At 34.9% G+C, this 24419-nt stretch overlaps 1 protein-coding gene across 9 annotated transcripts in view; it reads left to right on the forward strand.

Annotated features, from left to right (window-relative positions):
* The window catches only part of LOC126188976 (glucose transporter type 1), a 1320264-nt gene that overhangs the window by 1024055 nt on the left and 271790 nt on the right, over positions 1–24419 (forward strand). For 8 of the 9 annotated variants that reach the window (XM_049930753.1, XM_049930752.1, XM_049930755.1 and 5 more), the window contains one exon: positions 15979–15999. The exons of the other annotated variant lie outside the window; for it this stretch is intronic. In XM_049930753.1, coding sequence (XP_049786710.1) covers positions 15979–15999 — 21 coding nt within the window. The remainder of the gene's footprint in view (positions 1–15978; positions 16000–24419) is intronic. 9 annotated transcript variants of the gene reach the window in all.

Raw genomic sequence — 24419 nt, forward strand, 5'->3', positions numbered from 1 at the left:
AACTACAGAAATCCGTAATTATTGATACATGTTCAATTGCCCGAAAGTTCCTAAATGCAATTTAACATATACCGTACAGTTAAAAGAAACTCACGCTTGATCAAGGTCCGCGTCACTTTCCATTTTTGACCAGACATAACGTCTGAGAAAAGAAAGAAACAATAATCATAATCTTTTTTTCACATTAATAGTGGTTTTCTGTATCTGCTATGTTGCTTGGATTAGGAAGTCCATGCCATAACGGTACACAGTAAAATAAGAATCATTATTATCAGTGGGAATCCAGATATGGTAACAGGAAATATTCACCACTGACTTTATTTTTAATCAGCGAGTTGGAGTTGGTTAGATAATGATTTTTGCTGATTTATTAATCAGTTTTCTCATTTACCACAGGGAAAGGACCTAAATACAATGCTAAAATTTAATTATGGGTTATGTTAGGAGAGGGTTACATACTGTAGGAATATAAAACTTAGCATCCACTGTCATTTTACCTGGGACCTCTGAACTCCAGCCGAGTGATTGAACTCTGAATTGATTTAAGTAAATGACGTGGAAATTGAAAATGGAGATACATTGCATGAAATAATTGGAAAACAATGTGCTTGAAAGATAAAAATTCTTTGCAAATAAGACAGACAGTGCAATGAAGTACTAACTTTACATCACATATTAAAAGAGTTACATTGTTTAAAATATCATGGAGAAATCAATAATGAGAGAGAATAATTTGTAATTTAGTCTTGAGTATAATGTTTCAATTACTTATCATGCGAAAACTAAAAATCTATGTTTCTAGTTCAAACCACATCATGGAAATCATTGTAATGAGGATATGGTGAAAGAGTATGTAAACTGTTGACCAATAAAATGAGTATTAATAAGATATCAAGAAACATGATAATTTTCAAACAGTAAAGAATCAAATCCATTTAACCTTGAGGAAACTGTAATAGGGAAGGAAACTAAACTTAGGTGGCATATGAACATTTCTTTACATAAATTATCTCTGTGTTAGTCTACATGTTACAAAAGTTACTGTGTTGTGGTTTCCAATAGCCATTATTTTGGTTGTCTGTGATATTTCATGCAATTCAATTTACTACAAAAACCTGTGGGCACTAGAGACAGAGTTAATAACCCAAAACTACCACCTGGAGTCTCTCTCTCTCTCTCTCTCTCTCTCTCTCTCTCTCTCTCTCTCTCTCTCTCTCCCCCCCTCCCCCTCTCCCCCCTCCCCCTCTCCCCCCTCCCCCTCTCCCCCCTCCCCCTCTCTTTCTTTTTCCTTTTCTTTTCTTCTGTTTCTACTATTCTGTATCTACCATTCCCCTAACTGGAAAGAGTATGTAATACGGGAGGCAGTAAATATGCTAATGAGGGAAGACAGAAACGTTATTAGTGATGCGTAAAATGGGATGAGAAACAAGCATGAAATCAAAACATATCATTCCTATAATAAATGAAGATTTGTCAATATATTTTTGAGTAATATGTCATTATCTTAATGGATAGTGACAGATGTTATGCAGTTACATTGTAAGATGGTATCTTTATGTGAGTAACTTAAAAAAAAACCTTGTTAATTAAGATTGAAGTAACTTTGATGCTGGGTTGAGGGTGGATGCAGAGCTGGGAAAGCCTGAATGATGTGTATAATGTAAGAACGGTAAACATTTTAAAAAAGGCCTTAATAACACACATTTTTTGTCTTAAATCCTGACAGTATTTTTACCTATAACACAAAACTATCATTGTCGTGGGAACTTTTGGTGATTATGTTGCTGATGTTTTGCCAGGTACCTCCTGGCATTTTCAGTGGAATGGGAATCCTGTGCTGTGAGTGGTCTATCAAGCACTGCACCTGTAGGTTCTTTCTTAAAAAGATGTGACGATGCTCCCTATTCTGCGCCCTCCAGCATGATGGCTACGTATAGGATTTTCCAGGATTTAAGGTATGACATATCCCATATATCTGGGAATGTGATAGATAACATGGATCATCTGATGATAGTAGATAGTTTTTAGTGAGGGTCTGGCTGAAGAAACTGCCAAAAACAAAAGTTACTGTAATGCTCTTTTGTTTGAGGTGTTAGTACTATCAGTATCACAGTTTCCTACAGATAATGTCACAGTCAAGTAGTTAGAAGCATGTTATACCTATGTCATATACCAGTTGAGGATAGGATGGCTTTCACTGCCAGTACTTCAAAGTACCTGAGACATGTTGTACACTACTCAGATTGTTACAATACAGTTTCTTACTAATTCAGATTGAGCCATCTTTGGCATATAAAAAGTAATGGCATTAATCAAATAGACAATAGAATGACGGTGTTGAAAATACCCATTTAATATGTAGAAGACAACTGCTGTAAGATTGTACAAGAGTAGGTCCATGAAATGTTTGTGTAACTGATGATAGGAGAGAGAAAACAGTGGCAGGCACGAGAACTGTCAGTCAGTCTCCCTACTCTTCCACGATCCTGTGTCGGTTTCCTTCATTCACTAGTCAGCAGAGTACCAAATGATACAGGCAGTTATCTGTGACTAATTTCATCAATTTGGTTAAAATTTATTGTCAGAGGAATTTGGTGAACCAAAAACTTTTTCAGGCATAACATGTGATCTGGGAAATGGTCTTGAAAACTGTTATAGTAGTAGCACAATAGGAGAATAAATTATTCCTAAAGGAGGACAAGCAATTACTAAGGCTAAGATATGTCCAATACAACAATTTTAGATTTACGAATGAAGGATATCTTTTGTTGGGCTAGGTTTGAAATATTCTTGAAATGATTGCTCTGTATGCCTTCTAGAAACCACATACTACACATAAAATTAAATGAAGACAGAGTTGATGGTTTTGCATGTTGACTTCTGTGTGAGCTCCAATTTTTTTTCTGCGAAGTTCCTCTGCCTTAATGAGTATTGTGTGACCATCTGTTCAATAATAAATGTCTCCTTACATTGAAGTAATGATGTAATAACTTTTAGTATAATAGAATTTATAATTATATAAAATTGTCTGAGTCTTCAGATCATTCAAAAATAATAGCCATATTCACCAGAATTGTTTGAGGATAATGTGAATAGCAACACAAAAGTGCTGATTCTGAATTTTGAACTTTTGGAACATAGGCATCTATCTCCAGGAACAAAAGAAAAAATTAAAATAAGGTGATGAAGATGGGAAAAAGGTAATCATTAGAAACAGATTTTTGAGTTATGAAAACATTAGTGTACAGGAAGTAAATTAATTGTTTTGGTATTAATTAAAGAAATCTTGGATGGTTCCCAGTGACAGAATTATTACCATTTTGCTTTTATTGCACCACTAACAGTTTGCTTGACTGTAGGTATTAATCTGCAAAGGAAAAATGATATTTCTAAGTATGTGGGCTCTTTGTTCCCAGCAACATTAGCATATAAAAGTATCTTCCCATTAAGTTCTTTTTATAAACTATTATCACAGGTCATGCAAAAACATTGTTGTTAAGGCCATTTCGTTGTTTTAATGCTCAAAATTGCCAGGAAATTTTTATTTCTTTACTTTCATAATTTTAAGAAATTCTTTGAAAATGGAATGAGGGATGGACATAAGTTCTGTCTGTATACAATTTTGAATTTCACACTATATCTTGACGAAATCACTATGATAGTCTTTCCTTGTAGGAAATAGATCTTAAATTCAAATTAGTCAAATTAGAACACTTCTGTACTATAATATCAGTATCAACATCTTCTGAAGATAAGATTTCTTTACATGAAATTCGGTCCATCTGCACTTCATGATGATGTGTACAATACTAAATGTTTATATGCTAGTGAAATACAAATGATCTTCATTTAGATTTTTTATGACTTCTTTCTGGAGAGGGACCACTAAAGGGATGAAACTGGTGAAATGTGACAAGCTGTTAGTGAGTATTCAGTTTTCTAAACAAATAAAATGACATACAAAAAATTCGGAATTTTTGTTCTACCAAGTGTGCCAGTAAGGTCATATACTTGCGTGACCACTGCAGAGATTTGCTTAAATCTCCAAGAAATGGATCAAAATATTTTCCATCCTAATCAGAAGCATAGTTGTATTATCTAGTGGGTGCATGCTTTGAGCTAGTTAATGACTAATGCAACTCTGGGTATATTCTAATCAGGGTACAGTCTTTTTAAAAAGTAAACAAACATTGTTCTATTGGAACAGAACTCCAAGAGTGCATTGAACAAAATGTATCACTTGAGATTCTGCATCTTCCCTCCTGTATTTCTCACTCAACAGAACACCTATTGTTTGGGCAATTAGGATTTAGACTAATATGTAAATAATGCCCAGAATGTCACAAATTCATCCAATAGAGCCATAAGGTTTGCACATACAGAGATGCTATTGGTGTCTGTAGAGTCTCTTGTTTGTTCAGCCAGCACATTAGTCTGAAATAATGACACGCTGGAAGGCAATATACCGAGGAATCCATTGCAGCCAGTAATGTCTTTTGTCTGGTGTACTATATTGTGCAAAGAATATATGTTGACAATCCGGCATAGCACACACAGGCAGATTGTGCAGTAAGTTCTTGGCACGTCAGTACCAGAACTGCAGTATTTTGCCATAACTCAAATTGAAACTTAAAGACGAGACATATGTAGCATTGCACAGATTTCACTTGTGGTGTTCTGTAGTTGGAATTACGAATTACGTGGGACTCTTTAGTTCAGTAGTCCAATCTCGTAATACTGTAGCGACTGCATATCCATATGATCTGTAATGTATCACTACAATAGACCATTCTCATGAAGGTCAACTGTTCACCTTCAATTCAAATTACCTAACTTGACCATGTGACACTGTTTCTTGTTGCTTTTACTGCTAACATACAGTAATAAGCAATAATCACTATAGTCAAGAAATAGTTTCAAAAATACTCTTGACATAGCCATGCAAAATGAAATGATTCAAATTATTTATGTCCCACATCCCACTTTTGAGGCTAACTAAACTACAGATCATGTGATCAAATTTATACTGTGGAGTAGAGCTATTTTCATCAGTGCTAATTAGTATCATCTATCTTCTATTTTCACTACTTACTACAGAACTCCTCAAAGATTTTTCTGCATAGCCTATTATGCTGATACGTTTTTCATGTTCATTTTTGATCTTCCTGTTATGTGGTATCCTCTACTTGCCATTTGCTATCCATTAGCTCCTCATTGGTTTCTTAACATCAGGAATCCAGCAGATGGACCCAGCACCTGTCTTTTTTTCCTTACCCATTTTTTTCTGTAAATAAATATGACATATACATTTCTCAGGTGAAATAAAAATGAATTGTCACATATGCTTTTCTTTGTGCACATTCAATTGCTTTTAGTTGCCTTAAGTATAGAAACATGCAAAAAGTTCAGTAATATATTTGCTAATTAGTACTATCTTCCTTTCTGATGGATTGATTGAGCAATTTACATTTGGGACTGTTAAATTCCTTTCTGTAGGAAGGATGTGCTGTGATGTAAGACAAGTCAGAGTAAAATCTTACATAAAAAAGAGAGAAAAAAGTAAACATGATAAATATTCTGTATGAGTATTCATTATTATTTATGGTGAATTCATTTGAATAGTGTGTCTTGCTTATTTGCGCATATGATACATCAAACAATATGCACACTGGGCACACAATATAACATACATAGCCCGCAATGTTGTGATATTATTTATGAGGTGTGATCAAAGACCACAGAAAGTTTTGTTTTTATCAAAGAATCTTTATGTATTCATTATCAACAACAACTTGGTCCTCTTCAAAGTAATCCACCTCATATATAATACATTTGTGTTGGCGCTTTTTCCTTGGAAAAACTTCTGGAACACAGTTTCAGTTCATGTTCAGCTCTTCAGCAATTTTGTTTTCATCTCATCATTGGTGACTAAATGACGTCCTTTCATGATTATCTTTAGCCTCAGGAATAGAAAGAAGCCACAGGGGCCATATCTGGTGAATATGGTGGCTGAGTAGCAAAGCAATTTGGTTTTTTTCCCAAAAAATCACCAACAAGCATTGAGGTGTGAACAGGAGCATTATCATGATGCAATTTCTACAAGGGGTTTCACCACAGTTCAGACTGCTTCAGGCAAATTGCACATAATTTCCAGGTTTATTGGCTGTATGACCATAAGACTGGAACTTGATATGTGATTGCATTGTAATCAAAGAAAACAATGAGGAGAACCTTCATTTGTGATCGAACTTGTCAAATTTCTTTCAGTCTTGGTTCTTCGGGCAGTTTCCATTTGGTTGATAAGCCTTGGTTTCAATTTCATAACTGTGTACCCATGTTTCGTAACCTGTTATAAGCTTCGTTAGAAGTTCTGCATCATTTTTGACTTAGTTAAGGAAAATGTGAGCGATTTCTATGCAACATTGTTTTTGGTTGAAATTCAACAATTTCAGAACAAACTTTGGTGCTATGCATTTCATGCACCCCTTAGTCATTGCCTTCCTCTTCTTAACCCTCTTTGAAATGTTTGTACCACATATAAACTCTTGTCTTACTCTAGTACATTTGCCAAAAGTTGCAGTCAACATTTTGAATGTGGTGCTGTTCTTTATTCCATTTTTCAAGCAAAATTTAATGCAAATTCTTTGATCTATCTTCTTTGAAAGTAAAAATTGACTGAGATCTTGAAAACATGTATAACCTTCTCTATGGCCAACAATAAACTGAATATTCAAAACTGCTGAAAATACAAACATACATCAGGAACATGTGTACTGACCAAATAATAAAAATAAATTGGAAACTGGCTGTACAGCACTCACAAAATTAAAAAATTCCTACCCACAGGATACCTTTTAAGTTCATATAGCCCGTTGTACTCTACCCTCTCAAATATGTTTGAAAGAACTAGTGCCAGAGAGAAAGGCCAATAGTTACACAGGGTGAAGCAGAACTCCACTAACAAGTTTTTTAAGGTGGTAGTATGAACCAAAACAAGAAAAAAGAAGTCTAGTAAACATGGACTCTAAAATGCATACCTTAAGACCTAAGAGCTTTGTTTCAGTAGAAGACACATTTCACAGTAGCAAAGATGAATAACTGCAGATAGTTCTTAAGGTCTGCCGCTCACAGCATACGCTTGCTAAAAGCTTTTTTCTTGTTTTGGTCCAAACTACCACTTCTCAAAATATGGAAAGCAGAGAGCTTTCAGTAAGATGTCTCAGAGTAGTGAAGATGAAAAAGTACTCTTAATGTACAGTATGCAATTTAGAGCCTTGTTTACTAGTCATTTTTTCCTTGTTTTTGGCCTTACAGCTACCTTGGGGAAAGCTATTTGGTGGAGTTCCGGTTCACTCTGTACATTACATGTCCCGCACCACATTTGTGTATTGACATCACTGTAGCAAGTTTTAATTTATAAGGAGATGCCCCCTTTTTCATAGACTAATAAATTAACAACACACCACATTGCTTACAAAGTCACCAAAATAATTTTAGTGCCTTGTTTGATGGTCCATTGTACCCAGAAGAGCTGATGCTTTTTAGGGAACTGATGATTTTTATAACTTCATTAGGTGTTGTGTATTTGAAGTGAAGTGCAGTCATCATCATCGGTGTGTATTGATTAAGATGATGATTATGTCTTCTGAGGAAGGCAGTGTGTTTTGTGTTCCAACATTTTCAGATACAGAGCGAACAAATTTATTAAATTCTGAGGCTGCCCTGTACAGGTTATTCTGATCTGTTGCATTTCCCATTAACTGGGCTGCCCCTGCTTGTTCTAATTTTTTTGTCCATGATTGGTTTTGATTTTATATTTTCCATACACTTTTTGTTCTATTGTTTGATCTGTTGGTTTGTTCAGCATAGTGCATATTGATTTTAAATATCCCTTATAGCGTATGTTTACTGTTTTGTTTGTGCTATCCCTCTGTTGTAGGTAAGGTTTCCTTATTCTGTCACACGATATGCTGATTCCTACAGTTATCCAGTCTTTCTGATACTTGCTTTTGAAATAATTTTAATTTGTCTTTTTGGGAAGCTGGCATCGAATTGTTTGAGAGTAGATTTAAAAATGAATTAAATTTCATATCCATTGGGTACATTCAATATTCAAAATTTTAACATGCCTAACTAGAGTTCATTAACTGTTGCCCTGTTCTCGAGTTTGAGGATTGCCATTTGACAATCATGGACTGGTAGTACGTTTACTAAAGCCTGTATTTTTATGAAAGTTATCATATGTGGGCTCCAGGAAAATATTGTCATTAGCAATTTTGCTGAAGTCATCTACACTTGTTGAAAATATCATTGGGTGTAAGTTAAAGCAAGACATCAATGTTTCTAATTATATATGACTGCTATCATTACACACAATTAGTCAATGTTAAAATCTTCACAAAAGTGATGTTGCTGTTACACTTATAAATTTTTTATAAGAGCTGTGTCCTAGCTGAGCAAGAAACTTTGGAAAATCTTCTTGTGGTGCCCTGTAGATTGTTCTGATTACAGTGGACTACTTCTCTAGTTCTAGTTTAGCTGCACAGCATTAAAAATGTTGTTAAATGTGGCTCTGATTTTTATCTAGAGTCTATGACCCAAGAGTGTTGTTAATAAAAATTGCTATCCCTCCTTGTTCTAAGTTGTTTCTACAACAGCTAGAGCTAATTTTGCAACTTTATCTGCTCAATTTCTGCAGCTCCTAGATGATGCTCTGTTAAACAGAGTACATAAATATTTGTTTCCTTTGTTGCATCTTGAAGTGGAAGCAGCAGCTCTTCATTTTTGTTTAACAGCCTTATTATGTTCTGATGGAGTATTTTTTAACAGTGATGATTTCATGTTATTATCAACTAGATCTACTTTCACATCATGTTTTCCGTTTTCTTTTATCCTAAAAAAGAAGTATGGTGAATGTTAGAGGTTACTGGGATTGGGTGGATGCTGGATTAGATACAATCTAATGCTATCGGTGATGGCCTTTATAACAGGCTTTTCCCCCTGATGTATTTAAATGCAAGCCACAACATATGTGATGACGACGACTTAGTGACATTGCATCATTCATTTCCATGTGTGACCAGCTTGGCTGCCAGACCAGTCTGCTAAGCTTCTCATCAAAACATTTCACAGAATGTTTCATCCATGGTATATCAAAATAGTGGAAGAGCAAAACTATCTTAACATTGGTGTTGATACTGATTATAGACACTGATGAGCCAAAACATTATGAGCACCTGCTTGATAGATATTTTTGTCTCTGTCTTTGTCTCAAAAGCAATCACTGGTTCTGCTTAAAATGGATCTGACAGATTTTTGGTGGGTTTGTGGAGATACGTGGCATTAGATATCTATCCACAGGTCATGTAATTTGCATAAATATTGGGCCACTGATTTATGTGTACAAGGATGGCACCTGATAGTGACCCAGATGTGTTCCATAGGATTTACAACAGGTGAATTTGGTCCTAGAGATGTCAACAAGAGTTCACCATAATGTTGGTCAGATCACAGTAGCACAAGTAGAACAGTTCTGGCTTCGAGAAACAGACAATTATATTGCTGAAAGATGAAATTCCTGTAGAATAATACTGCTCCTACCAGCCTGTCTCTGTGGCGAGCTGCATGTTTTGAACTACTGCTCACCTGGATGACAGCATTTGTGGAGACAATCACTGACCTAGTGTTGCAAAAGCGTGATTCACCCAAATAGCTGATGTATTTCCATTGATCAATGGTCAAATCCAGATGGTTCTGTGCCCACTGCAATCATAAATGACAATGTCATTGGGTCAGCATGTGAACACACAGAGGTTGTCTGCCGTGGAGCTCAATATTCAGCAACATATGATGAACAGTGTGCTCCGAAACCTTAATGCGTGCACCAGCATTGTGCTATTTAAACAGCGATGACACACATCACCATCCATCCTACTTTACAGAATGGACAAGCCTCCAAACCCTGCATTCTGTAAACAGTTGTGGACATCTAACCATTTAGCACCCAGTAATATTTTCACTGTCCTCCTACCCCTTGCCATAGAGACTCAAGACAGTAGCACCTGAACATTTGACCAGCTTCACCATTTTCAAGATACTCGTTCACAGGCTTTGCGTAATAATAGTCTGCCCTTTTTACAAAGTTGTTTATCTCAATGAATTTCCCCATTTGTAGCCCATATCTTCGCTAGGGTGATCCCCCATTTGTGTCTGCTGTGCTTACATACTTCCCATAGTGCACTGTGTATCCGCAACATCACTGTGTGGTATCCAACCTCGTGGTGGGCTATGGTCACAATGTTTTGGCTTATCAGTGTATCATTGTAGTTACAATGCAATTAATTTCCTGCTCTACTCCAGTAAATGCTGAATGATATACTACTATCCTCTGCCAAGCTGTTCTGCAATCAAAGCAAACATGATAGTGTGAACAGAAAAAAAAGAGTTGTTCAATATGCAATGATGGTTCTCTGTCTGTAGATTTACAAACTTACTTCTGAGCTGAAAAATGTGATTGTGACGTGGAACCACTGTACCCAACTACTTCCTTAATTTTCCACGTACTTGATGTAGTGTGATGGAACCTATTCCGAAATTACAGATGTTTCTTAACAAACTGATGTACATGGATTTTATTGCTTGAAATCATTTAAAGCTCAGACAAAACTGGTAATTCATGCTGCTGGTTATTGCAATTTTAGTTTTTGATGTACAGATGGCAGCTCATAGTACTTTCATTTTTGAAACTATTCTGGTTTCTTCCCCATGTTATACAGTTTGATTATGGTAAAAATCTTGTCTGCTGATGAGAAGAATAATGAAACTAGAGTTTTTTCTTAAGTATTGTATTAATTCAGAAACTGGCTGTCAGCATCTTACAGAAACCTTCTGCAGAAAATTGTTAGTGTCAGATTCCCAGCTCTCTCTTCATTTTGTCCATGATCAAATGGCCTTGAATTCTGGCTCTGTGCTTGGAACTAAACTGTATTCATAGCCTATGATCAATTTTTGTGTTAGGTTTTCAGAATTGATGATAGATATTTACCAGATGATTAAAACCCTAAAGTAGCTCTTCAAGCTCCCAAAGAGGTGCCAAAGACAGCAGAGACATATGCAGTTGCCTGACTTAGAAACACAAAATGAGAGACACACACAGTAGAGCTATGCAAAACACAAGAATGAAAAATAAATGATAGTGGAGGTGTATGTACATTTTGATGACAGTAAAGAGTATTCAAACTGATAGCATTCTGAAGTGTTGCTGCTGGATGGGAATGACATAGATCTCATGAAATATCTTTGCATTCTGTTTCAATGAATCACTATTACAAAATATGGTTTTGTTCATTTAATGCTATCTCCACTGTCTTAATGACTGATGTATAATATTGTTATGTAAGACTTCCAAAGGCAATAAGGTTACGCTATTGTGTTTATTAGAGAGCACAGTCATCCACATAATGCCATAAAGTGTTCTTTCATTTCTTCAAGGGGTCATTGTCCATTGGGTAAACCAGTGCCTCTTGTGGTTTCCCCTTTTGACACCTGGGACACGACATGTCTAGTTTTTCCTTCAGTCATCTTGCAGGGCTATGCATGCTATTGTACATTTTATCTTACTGAACAATAGCTTTCATAATTAACATAAATTTTCAAGTACAAGGTGTACAACTTCGCTTCCACCATTTTTTCCCCCAACATTTGGGGTTTAATGAAACAAATTGGTTACACATGTATCATTCAAAGTATTTTCCATCTTTGGCCACTACTTTCTCCTATCTTTTGGGCAGTGTACGAATCCTGCATCGAAAAAATTCTTCATCTTTTGAAGCGATCCATGAATCGATCCAATTTGTGACTTCATGAGATTGGAAGGGTTGATCAGTCAGGCCATGCACCATTGATCTAAACAAGTGATAGTCAAAGGGAGCAATATCTGGAGAATATGGTGGGTGGGGTAGCACTTCCTATTTTAATGTTTCCAAGTACCTTTAGACCCCTTTTGCAACATGGGGTCGAGCATTGTCATGCTGCATAATCACTTTACCATGGCTCTTGCTGTATTGTGGACATTTGTCTTATAATGCTCTGCTCAAATACATTAATTGCATTCGATAATGAGTACCTGTGATTGTTTCACTTGGTTTTAACACCTCATAGTGTATGATGCCGAGCTGGTCCCACCAAATGTAGAGCATGATCTTGGAGCCGTGAATGTTCGGTTTGGCTGTCGATGTGGAAGCATGGCCACGATATTTCCATGATTTTGTGCGTTTAGGGTTATTGTAAACACAAACACACAAACGCTGTTCAATGTCTGTTGGTTTCAGCTGACATGGGACCTAAAGTTCCTTCTTTCTGAATCATGCCCATAGCCTTCAGACGTTTTGAAATGGCTTGCTGTGTCATTCCCACTAATCGTGCCAAGTCTTCTTGAGTTCTGCATCTTTGAAAACATTCCCTCTTCCACCACTTTATCAGTCTATGACGTTAAAATCACCATTCTTCATGCATTGAAACCACTTACAACATGTTCTTTCACTAATAGCATCCTTACCGTATGTACTTCAGAGCATTCGATGAGACTCAGCCACTGTTTTCTTCATATTGAAACAAAACAGTAACACCTCCCACAAATGACAAGAATTTGGCTCATATACTGACATTTTCAATCAAGAACAACTTTATGATGCAGACACACATCGACTAATGCTTGAATGAGGTTATGCTGACCTAGGTACAAGCTAACTGCCTGACATCTGTGATCTGTTTCTTTCGACCGCTACTTACCGGCAAACGGCAGAAGCAAAGTTGTACACCTTGTAGTTCTTTCAGAAGTTATCCCCCCCCCCTTCCCCACAATTCTCTCTCTCTCTCTCTCTCTCTCTCTCTCTCTCTCTCTCTCTCTCTCTCTCTCTCTCTCTCTCTATCAGTTTTCCTTAGAGTTTACAATGTTAAAATATGTTTTAAAATAGCATCATTTAAATAATGGTTAATTATAACCATATGCTTTTCTTAATTGTCAAAATTATTCCTTACAAAACTAGTAACAACACTTCTATCACGTACAAATTAATAACAGCCAACTGTAAGTAAGGATTTGCTTTGTAAAATACAAGAAAATGAAAGCTTTGAAAGAAGAAGAAAACTGCAGTGGGAATCAATAACAAGACTTGGGAGTGGGGGAGGAGAGGGGGGGATATATATATAACACACACACACACACACACACACACACACACACACACACACACACACACACACACACACACACACACACACACATTCGTAACAGGGGCACAAAGAAATCAATTGAAGGAGAAGATAATAAAAAGGAAAAGAGAAGAGGAAGTAGCAAGATAAACAAATTTTGACAAAATCACATATATCTGTTGAGAAGAATAAAGATCATCTACAGCAGACACACAAAATTAGCATGCTTAATTCATTGCTAAAACAATTTTATTCTTTAATCTTTGTATCAGTGCTTCAGAAGTCTGCAGTGGTACTAACTGTGCGCTACATGCGAGAATACCACAACACAGTTCATTAAATTTTCTTCCATTTACTCATATTGGCATTTATAATCTCATTTCCTTTCTTGGTACCATGAATTCATAATTGTGCATGCCTTTACTCATGGCTTCTTTCATCTTTTTTTTTTCTCCTTCTGTTTTCCCTCTTATTTTCCCAGTAACTGTGCCTACTGTATTCCATTAATAGATTTTTTGTTTTCACAGCCATCATTTTTGTGAATCTACATCCTTAGTCTCTATCACCTGCATTCATTAAACATTTTGTTCCATACAGTTTTATTATTTTGCAATGGTTCATATATTTGAATATAATTTGCTAGAGTCACCATTATAACTCACCAGTTACAGTATTTGAGATCTAAGTAACTTCATAACCTATTCTTTATACTTTTTCAAGTGTAGTTGGTATTTCCATTTTGCAGTTTTCCCTCACATTTTAAAAGAAATAATATTTGGTTCCAAAAGCTTAATTGTTGGCAACTTTTGCTGCTGCTGTCAAACAATTTGTTAACCCTTTATCTGGTGAATGTGACTGTTACTAATTTTTATTTGGTTTCATAAAAAAATCCACAATGTTTTGATAGTGTACAGCTATGTTTTATTCAGATCTAAATTTTTCAAGTTGTGATGTAAAACCTAATATAAAATGCTCATGGGGTACTTTTCTAACTCATATGTTTTACATTTTATGTTTTATAAATTTACAGTACTTGTTTCCAAATTACTAGAGGAATAAACTGAGATGCATAATTGAAAAATTACCAGTTCTTTCGGGAATGTAGGTGAACGTACCGGCCAAAACGTGTAAGAACTGGTCTTTTGAAATATGAGTTATCATAAAATGAAAATGATCTTTGGCATCCAGACAGTAATATACACTATTGCCTTCATATGTTTGTGATTGTGCACATTTTTATAGAAATTTGTAATGAGAATTCTGAATAAAACTTATTACCCATATAGTTAGTTACAATAATAATTTTTCTTGTGCTGTTTTTCAGTCAGCTAGCATTTAGTGTACAGTTTCTACACTGCAGCTTTTTACTTCCAACTAAAATGTTGTTTGATATTTAAAACTCAATAAACTTTTGGCTTCACTGTTCCATAAATACAGTCAGTTTAACTTTCACTTTATTGATCTTGTTTAAGGATCATGCACAGAATAGATGGAAAATTTGGGTGTCCTAGTATGAAATCAGTAACTCAAACCATATATGGGCAACTGTCTGCCATAGGAATCAGTCACCTTTCATCTTTGTTAAGTGCGTTTTGCCTTAACAAATGCAACAAACTGTTTGAAATTTTGTTGCTTCTTAATCATCATAACTTAAACTAAATATTGTAGAGATTTATGAGTTATTGTAAACGAATTCACAAGTACCTTGACATTTCATATTATCCTTTCCAGCTTTGTGAAATGACTACATGTGAGAATTTATACCAAAATTTATATTTTTGTGCATTGCATGGACCCTATCATTTCATTCCCTATGCAATTTTTGTTGAAAAATCTTGAATGTTCAATACTATCAAACATATGAACATCTTACTTCACGAGTTGTGGTATTTTCATTTCTTGCAATTCATTCATGTATCAATAGCAATATTTCTGTTAGGTAAAATGCATATCAGAACTGTTATCTAGCTGTTGCCTGCAATTTATAATCCATACTTAATGTTGCTGCAGTTGACCTACATAATCGTGTTTGCATGGGAGTGGTTTAGTTAAAACTGACCATTACTGTCATGAATTTATTTGCTTGGAATTAATTGTAGTTAATTGTTCCTCTGAAATATTCATAGATATAATATATTGTAACACCACTTTTAACAGATGATGCTTGTAGAAGTGGTGTATACTGCATTAGTTATAATGACAAATTAATACTTTAACCATCACTTTTAACATGTCAGTTCTATTCCATCATTTGTTAGCCACAAAGTAATTTGATTATACAAAAATTAAAATCTTCTGTTATCTGTGTTAATATCTTTTAGTATTATTGACAACAAGGACCCTTTAGTGCACAAAGAAAAGAATCTGTTTTAATCTAAGATGTTGAGGAAGCATAAATTTTGCCTATGCTTGTCCTGGTGCCAAACCAAGGCTCAAGTTTTGTTATTGATTCTGTTGTCTACTGAAACAGCTATCACGGCAACAAAAATTGCTGGATGGAATGAATGTTATTTAACACACATTGTTACAAATGTCTCATTTCACAAGGCTGTTCCCAATTACATTTGCTGTAACATATGTACCTGACTGCTTGTTTCAGCCATGCAGTCTCCCGGTAACTTCCTTTAGAGACATAATAGTATTAAAAGGTATCAGAATGTATTATTCACAGTAAAAAAACTGACATGCATTAAAACTACTTATCGAGACTATAAGCAGTACCCTTTCTTCCATTTTTATTCCTCTTTCTGTTCTTTTCCTTTATAGTGGAGGCAGCCGGGAGTACGGGTAAATATCAACCTCATCTCTTTTTATTTATTATTTTTTCTTAATTTAACCTTCATTCATTACTGAAAACTTTTCACCAAACAGTATACCATGGTAGGCCAGTGAAGTAATGTACTGAGAACAGATGCTGTGAATGTGGTTCATTTAAAATACTTTTTTGTGCTCTTTGTAATATCCATAGATTATGGTACCAATTTATTGGAAAGTTTTGTGAGTAAGTAAATTAATCAGACGTACTGGCTGATTACCCTGGCCTGTAATCCTAAAAGTAATGTGATGTTTGTATTGATACAGCATCAGTTTGCATCAATCTTAAAACCAGTAACGGCAGCTATTCAAAATTATACAGCTCTCACTGATTCCATTTTGATACTTAGACCATCTGCTATTCATTATAATTCTCATCAGCCCATTGCATTAGAAAAAAGAAAAGAAAATATACATTAAGAGGAAAATAAAACAATGGGCTGATATTTCATTCTGTCTTACAAAACGAAAATCTCATTTAGTAAATTTCTTGTGCATATTTCCTGTCATTAATGCTGCCCCTAGATAGTTGAACACACATTTTGCAGTAGCAATTTCTACTCCTGTTACAATATGGATATGGCCTTCTGTATTGAACTGTGGATGACACTAAGCTCGGGATATACTGGAAAAGCCAATTCAAGGGTACTGAAATATTTATTTTCCATCTCTTCACCTCTCTGAAATATTAAATATTAAATGCTCCTAAATTACTGTAAGTCTTTGCCTTTTAAAACCCATGTAGTAATCATTTGAGTTGCTTAATACTCCTCATGACAAAAAAACTTGCCACACTCGTTAGATGTTTCAAAGCATAAAACTGTTACACAGATATATGGAACAGGAAGCACATCATTATTATTTAGCTGTAGCAATGCAGTAAACAACAAATAATTTGATGTTAAAGGAATGACTTGGAATAAAAATTATACTAAACGTTTATTTGAATAAAATCATCAGCTTTTATTGTTAATGCAATTGCAGATGTAAGATGTTCATTCAAAATTACATACCAAAAAAATAAATAAAAATATATTTGTATTAATTAAGCACTTACTATGAGTGAGGGAGGATTGTAGAGCTATATTCCAATATGGTGCATAGTGAACAAAGTAATTTTAAGAGCTCCACCACTTCATTTCTTAACTACAATGTAATTGTTCAGTCCAGTGAAAATAGCCAGTCATATTTCCTGCTCATTTTATGATGCATAATCTAATACAATAAAGAAAAAAAATGTAACTAATGGCTCTGATATTATGCATGGTAAATTTCAACTTCACATGTATTCATTTCCTTAACAGACCTTGTGATTTGAAATGGCAATGCATTTCCAGACTGACATTAATAAAAAATAAAATTTACTACTCTATTACTCACTAATGTCTGAAACATTCTAGAAAATATTTTTATTTGCTGCTGTTGAACACAACTAAAGCTATAAAACACCAGAAATTTGTCAGTAGCTGCAGTTGTGATAACACAGACCGATTCCCAGTCCCACTGAGAGGTGCAGCGATGTGAAACCGAAGAATGATGGAACATTAGAACTGATTGGTAACTAATGAATCAGTGATAGACACCACTTAGTTGAACCAAAAGAAAGGGAACAAGTTACTTAAGAGAACTAAAAATGCAAATCTATTTTGTGCATGTAAATTCCTGTCATTTTGTGCAGCCACTTTTTTATTGTTTCGAAACAAAAATATGCTTGTGAATTCTTAGGGCCTAAATATTCATATGATTTGGTGGAGAGTTTTGCAGCTTCTTATTTTTTATTGCATGTCTGTTGAATAAAAAATTTTTGTTTAACTTACTTAAGTTTTGTGTGTTTTGTCCTGTCATGTGAATGTTTTGATGTTAGAATTTATTGTAGGATAATGTATTTTTAAAAGGCTCTTGGTTTTATCTAAATAATAACTCTTAGCACCTTTAATTTTTGCACTATTTCATACACTGTAAAATATACAATAACAAAAGAAAGATGTGAAAACCAGTGACGAAAGTCTGCCAAACCACATATAAAACAACTCATTTAACAAGTGTTTGGTACACATTGTTGTACATTGATGAGAGATTTTTTCCTATTGAATTATTATTTTGGAACAAAGTTGCTTTCACTTTTGAAGTGCTCTAAACATATTAAGAACCATACTCATTCCTATATAATAACTTAATTAAAAACAAACTTAACTGAGAGGCAGGAGGGGTAGGCAGTGGATGAGCTGATGAAAGTTCTCTGCTCTAGGTCGACCTTATAGCAAAACATTGCCAGTTTATTTGTTTTTAGTTGCATTATTGGAAGTCAATATAAAATATGTTAATTTCCATCTTGGCAAGTGAAACAGTGAATGATGATGATGTAGAGAGAAATGGCAGATCCCCAGAATTTTAACTAGTTCATTGTTAATGAGTCATTTGATACAGTTGATTACAAAAATAATAAAACTCCTAAAGGAAAAAGAACAGCACAATACTGAACTAATTTTATCTTGACATACAAATGTAATTTATGACTGACTGGCTGCATGTTAGTTGAGACTCTGATGGCCCAGTAGACTGTTGAAGCTAATAATCCTGTTCCCCAAACCATGTCTGGGCATAATCAACAGTGATTATGCCCAGCATCATCATTTCAGAAAAGGTTATCGTTGTTAGACATGTACTGCATTATACCTTTTCTTTTTACAGCATCAGTCTTTTAATAGTTTGATCCTATCCTCTTTAGCTTGTACAATGATGTATTTTCATCTCTGCATATGGGCTTCATCCAGCATCCTCCATTATCTATTCAATGTTTTAGTGTCTTTGTCTGCCCTACAATATTTCATTTCACATAGAGTATGTTTCTCACTCATTCTTTCTGAAATATCTTCAGTTCATACTTTATCTATGCGCTCAACTCTCAAACATCCTTGGTTACATCACAGTTCAAATACTTTAATACTGTTCAGATTAGCAAAAGAAATAGTAGGCAGGTTGTTCAGCTGACCTGAGAGTTAGTTACTGGAGACCATGATGCTGCGCGTCCAAAAACCTATCATGCAGCCATCCATCCATCCATCCATCCATCCATCATATGCATGTGGTTCCAAGACAGAAGTTCCAGTGTTTCCAGTTTCCTCTCTTCCAGTTTTATTGTTATCAAGTTTTGCATCCCTGTAATACTGTGCTCCTGTCACATAATTCATTGTCAGGTTTTGAAACCAGCAAAGCTCATTCTTTTATTAAAGAAACTCTCTTCACAGGTAACAATGTTTCTGATAGTGTATTACGTTCAGCAAGACATTATGAACCTCAGCATTGGTGCATATTATTCTTTGTGCCTTTTTGTCACTGATGCTTTTTGAGAAACCTGGTAGTAACTCCTCTTTTGTACATCTAGCCACCATATGAAATAACCTTCTGGTTTCTGAAGCTCCTGCTGATTGCATTAACTTCAACAGTATCTCATTGATTCATTCTGACTATTCAAACCTCTAAGTGACAAATTAAACTCTAATGCATTATTGGACTGTCAGTTTCTGCCTCATAAACCACTTTATACCCTTCCTCCTCCTACTAAAGGATGAAGTGATACCTTGGCTGGATCCTTAAAATGAAATAAAAACTTATGTTAGTCAAAGAGGATGCAAATTCTGAAATAGTGTTAGAAATAACCTTGTATAAAGTCTTCAATAAGTAACACTGTAAGCGTGACAAATTTTAAATAAATAAATTGTAACCCTGACATGTCTCCTGTACGTAAGATGTATATTCTGAAGTTACACGTGTTATGAGATGAATAACACACATTCCATATTTCTCATCCATCTCCACCTCATCCTGTTCGTAGTTGCAGGACAGGACTTGCTAACTGTTCAGACTTTCAGTATAAAGCGTACATTTATTTGTGATTTTTTGACATTTAACTAAAGTTTGCCTTTTGCACCTCATATGCCAACATTTTTTAATTTCTTCAAATTACATTCAGTTGTCGATTACATAGCAAAAATATCATTTTCTTTTTTTTTTTATATATCATTTCTTCCACAAGTTCTGCTTTTTGCTTCTTTCCATTTTGTAATTATTTTATATCTAAGTAACCTATTCTGGCACCAGCTGGTTGTCCCACCCATTATCTTGCTTGTATTTTGCTCATTAAAGTATGAAGTGAACTATCCATGGCACTTTCCACTCTACTTTGCTGTACCTGTTGTATTGTCTCCAGCCTTAACTGTTTCTGTATTTCTAATGAATCATCATCAGGGTAATCTGCTTATAAGGCTGGCTTCCAAACTTGTTTACTTAGGAGGCACTGACTCTGTTTCAGTCCTTACAAGAACTGTTTGGTCAGTATGTGTGTATGTCTATATTAAGTCTCTTAATACTGTCCACCTCTGTCAGTTTTTAAAACTTGCCACTGATTTGTAGAAAGTTAGCTTTATTACATACTTTTGCAAATACTTTATTTCCAGAATGAAATTTGCATTCTGCAGCAGAGTGTGTGCTGATAGGAAACTTTCTGGCCGACTAAAACTGCGTGCCAGACAGAGACTCGAAGTCGAGACCTTTGCCTTTTGTGGGCAAGTGCATGCAGTTTTAGTCTCTCAGGAAGTTTAACTGTATTTTTGGGTAGTTTACATGTGCATATCCAGAGTACATTGACCTCTGATATTTTCAAGTAAGGTAGTATTGAGGTTAGTTTGGATAGTGTGTTTCTTTCTGCATCCACCCAAACACACTCACCTCCCTCCCTCCCTCCCTCTTTTATGTGTTTATGAGGGGGTGCAGGGGAAGAGGGTGGAAGAATGATGATAGGATTAGAGTAATTCCTTCCAGAAGTCTTCAGCTTTACTTTGAAAGCTTTGTAGTGATTGAAATAAAACACAGCATATTTTGATGAGCGATCAACCCCGCTAACATTAGAACTCGGTGATCATTGCGCGCGCGCGCACACACACACACACACACACACACACACACACACACACACACACACACACACACACACACGACCATGTATTATTTAGTCATAATTTGTTCTTAAAGTAATATTAAGACTAATAGAATGTTATGAAACAGCAGCCCACACCATCGCCAAACTACTTCACCGTTTAGTGGAAGTTGACAGGGCACTTCATAAGCTTTTGGTGTGCATGCTGTACAGAAAATTGGTTTGGAAACAAAGTGAAGATTATCTATAAGGTTATATTGCTTATCGATAGGGTTATGTTAAGCAGCCTCAGCACAATTTCTATCAACCACAGATGTTTGTGTGCAGCTTCAGTTTGACTAAGTTTACAGTGAAAGAGGGTTCAAGATTGTGTTGGAGCTTTTATGTTACATATTCCATTAGCTCTGTAGCTACTTCAGAAAGAACTCTTCATTGTTCAGTGATTACTGTGAAGTGAATTTTTTCACCGTTCACGTTTTGCATGCTGTCTTCAGCTTGGATGCTGTCACCTTGCATATGTTTAATACATTGATAGTCCTTGACACGTAGCTGCAATTAACTCTACTCAGACAAAATGTCCTTAGTTAAAAACTAATAGGTCTTCCATTTTACTGCCCCTTCATCTGGATAGTAGCAGAGACAAGTAGGATATTTACCACCAAGCATACTGCAGTGCAACCTACCTACTAAAATTTCTCCCCTTCCCCACTCCCTGAAACTAAATAGAAATAATTATGTAAATAATTAACTAAGTTTCTATTTCCTATTTCCATTGTTTATTGCTCATTACATTCTCTGTGAACTAAGAAATAACTTTAATATTTTGTAACTGCAGTTATAAGAAATTGATAGACGTGATATTCTGCAGTCTCTCTTTTCCTCTCAGTTCATTGTGTGTTAGCCCAAACTGCATTGTTAAAATTGACTCTCTTTGCACCAAGATATTTTATCATTTCGCTGAAAAAAAAAAAAAAAACTGTTTCATGAAATATCAGACATGACCATTATCTACTTTGTGTATTTGTGTGCACAGAATCATTACATAAAAAGAAATTGTATTTCATTCAACTATCACAATATTGTTAGTTGTAAATACAGTTGCAATTTCTTGTGTCTTTCACAGTGTAGCGTTCTGTGATGTCTTCCACACACTCCACTTCTCCCTCCTTTCACCCTCTAATTTTGATTCCTAATATTAAACAAAGGCAATAACAGGAGGTGAGTTTTTGAGAGGGATAATCAGTTTTACATCAGGCTGAATTTTTTTGTAGGTACTGGTAATCTACTCTTGGGCCAAGTAGGTGGAGCAATTGTGAGAAGTGAAAGTTGAGGCAAGACTGACTGTTTTCATGAAGCAATTCATGTAGTTGATCATTGTTACACATTTTTGCCATAAAGTGGATAAGTACTTCAGAAGAGGAGGATAGATACTTTAGGCATACTTCAAGAAAATTTTCTATTTTTAAACCTGTCTGCTACCACTTAATAAGCAAAAACTTTTGATTTTGCTTTCATTGTTGGAGATCTTTTTCGGTAAAGATAAAGAAAATAATTTAATTCCCAAAATCTGTTAAAAAAATCTAAACATTGGAAATCTGTTTTTGAGAATGAGAATCAGCCATAAAAGTAAACTTTCCAGTAATGTTTTAAAGTAAATTATTTTAAGCAAATGAAAAATCCTTCTTTGTATATAGTCCTGAACCTTATGATTTCCTGAAACTTTTGCCCCACAAAAAATACTGCTGGAGCAAGTGATTACAAAACCATTTTGTAAGTCATATATCTTAATATCATTTACACTACCAGAAAAGTGGAAATCAGAGGGTCACTAATAATGCACTCATATGGGGAGGGGACTAAGTTGCATGGTGCACTCACTTGTTTATGAAGGTGCATTCATTAGATGTGTTAAGATCTATGGGGTTTCTTGGTGGAGTTCATAAGTTATTAATGTAATTGTGTGTTCTTTACTTTACAACAAAAGTTTCAGCATGCTGTAATTGTGTTAAGACTATTTCAACATTTGTGAGTTATTATTTTTAACTGAATTAAGATGCCTGTGTTACTGATGTCACATAAGTTACTTGAAATTGCTATTGCATGTCTTAAAACTTAGTAAATTGTTTCAGAAGATTAAAAAATTCGCTGAATGAACGGAAGGAGAATGACTATTTAATGTAATCAAAATTAATACAAGATATAATTGTTAACATGACCAAAAACCAAAATGCCAAATTTGTCACCTAATTCCCTTACTAACATTATAAAAAGCATACGTCACATAGCATACAAGATGTAGCATTTAATTACGGTTATTAAAAACAAAGAGCAGGACATTGATATGTTTTCAGTTGTCATATTATTTCTAATTCATATAGTTCACTTTAACCGAAGATTATTTGCTGATAAATGAATTAATTGAACTTTGTTGAGTAGTCATACAAGTTTTCCCTCTTTCATATGTGAGAGTAATGCACTGAAAATCATTTGTAGATCACTTTTTTATTAGTTGTAATTTGTAACACCTGTTCTATGTACCATTGATTTGTAACTGCTTCCAAAACAGTTTAATAGTATATGGCTGCTTCAACAGCACATGGTGCGAAACACACATCAGCTCATGAAATTTCTCTGACATAGCAAGTGTAAAATGATAAAGAAATTTTGCTACAGTTAATAAGGAACTGTTTGCGGGGCCTACAGAAATATGGTTACAGTTAATATGAAAATCTTTGTCACGTTTACTAGTGTATTTATTTCCATTTCCCTTGTAACTGCGTCTGTACTTCTACAGAAGACAATATTTTTGGGAGCATAGGCTTACACATTTCAGTTTTAGTTCCTTACATTTTTCTGGCATATGTGATCAGCATTGAGATGTAGGCTGAATATGGCATAGGTAGACTACTAACTTCAGTTTTGTTTATATTTCATTAATGAAAAGCAGCAGGGACCTGACATAGCAACACCACTTACACAGTGTTTATTTTTTTACCGTTATTCCTCGTTACTGAGTGTGTAGAATATTTGTAAATTTCAGTAGTCTCTCCGAACAAAAATAAGTTATCGATTATAGGCAAAATGTTGTTGGAATGAAATTTTTAAAATTGGTTTTTCTTTGGAATAAACATTTTTTCTCTAGAAGCCTTATGTTTCTCGCATGTTCAGGCAAGTTCCTCCTCTCCGACTAAATCAGATCTGTAATAGTCCTTAGCAGAAAGTCAAGTAAAACTGCTCACAGCAACAAGAGCACAGCTCATTTCATGTATCTCCAGGGAAATATACATCAGGAAGATTGGAAATCTGATAAAATTCTAGGATTCATAAGCTAAAAAAACAGTGCTACCTGTTTTAAATTTTGATAGTGTGTTTTCAAAAAGGCTGTGTAGAACTAAGTGTGAATTTTATTTAATTGTACTGGAGTATTGTAAATAGGTCATGGTGAGAAATATGTAAA

This window comes from Schistocerca cancellata, chromosome 5 (assembly GCF_023864275.1).
Source record: "Schistocerca cancellata isolate TAMUIC-IGC-003103 chromosome 5, iqSchCanc2.1, whole genome shotgun sequence".
Taxonomy (NCBI): domain Eukaryota; kingdom Metazoa; phylum Arthropoda; class Insecta; order Orthoptera; family Acrididae; genus Schistocerca; species Schistocerca cancellata.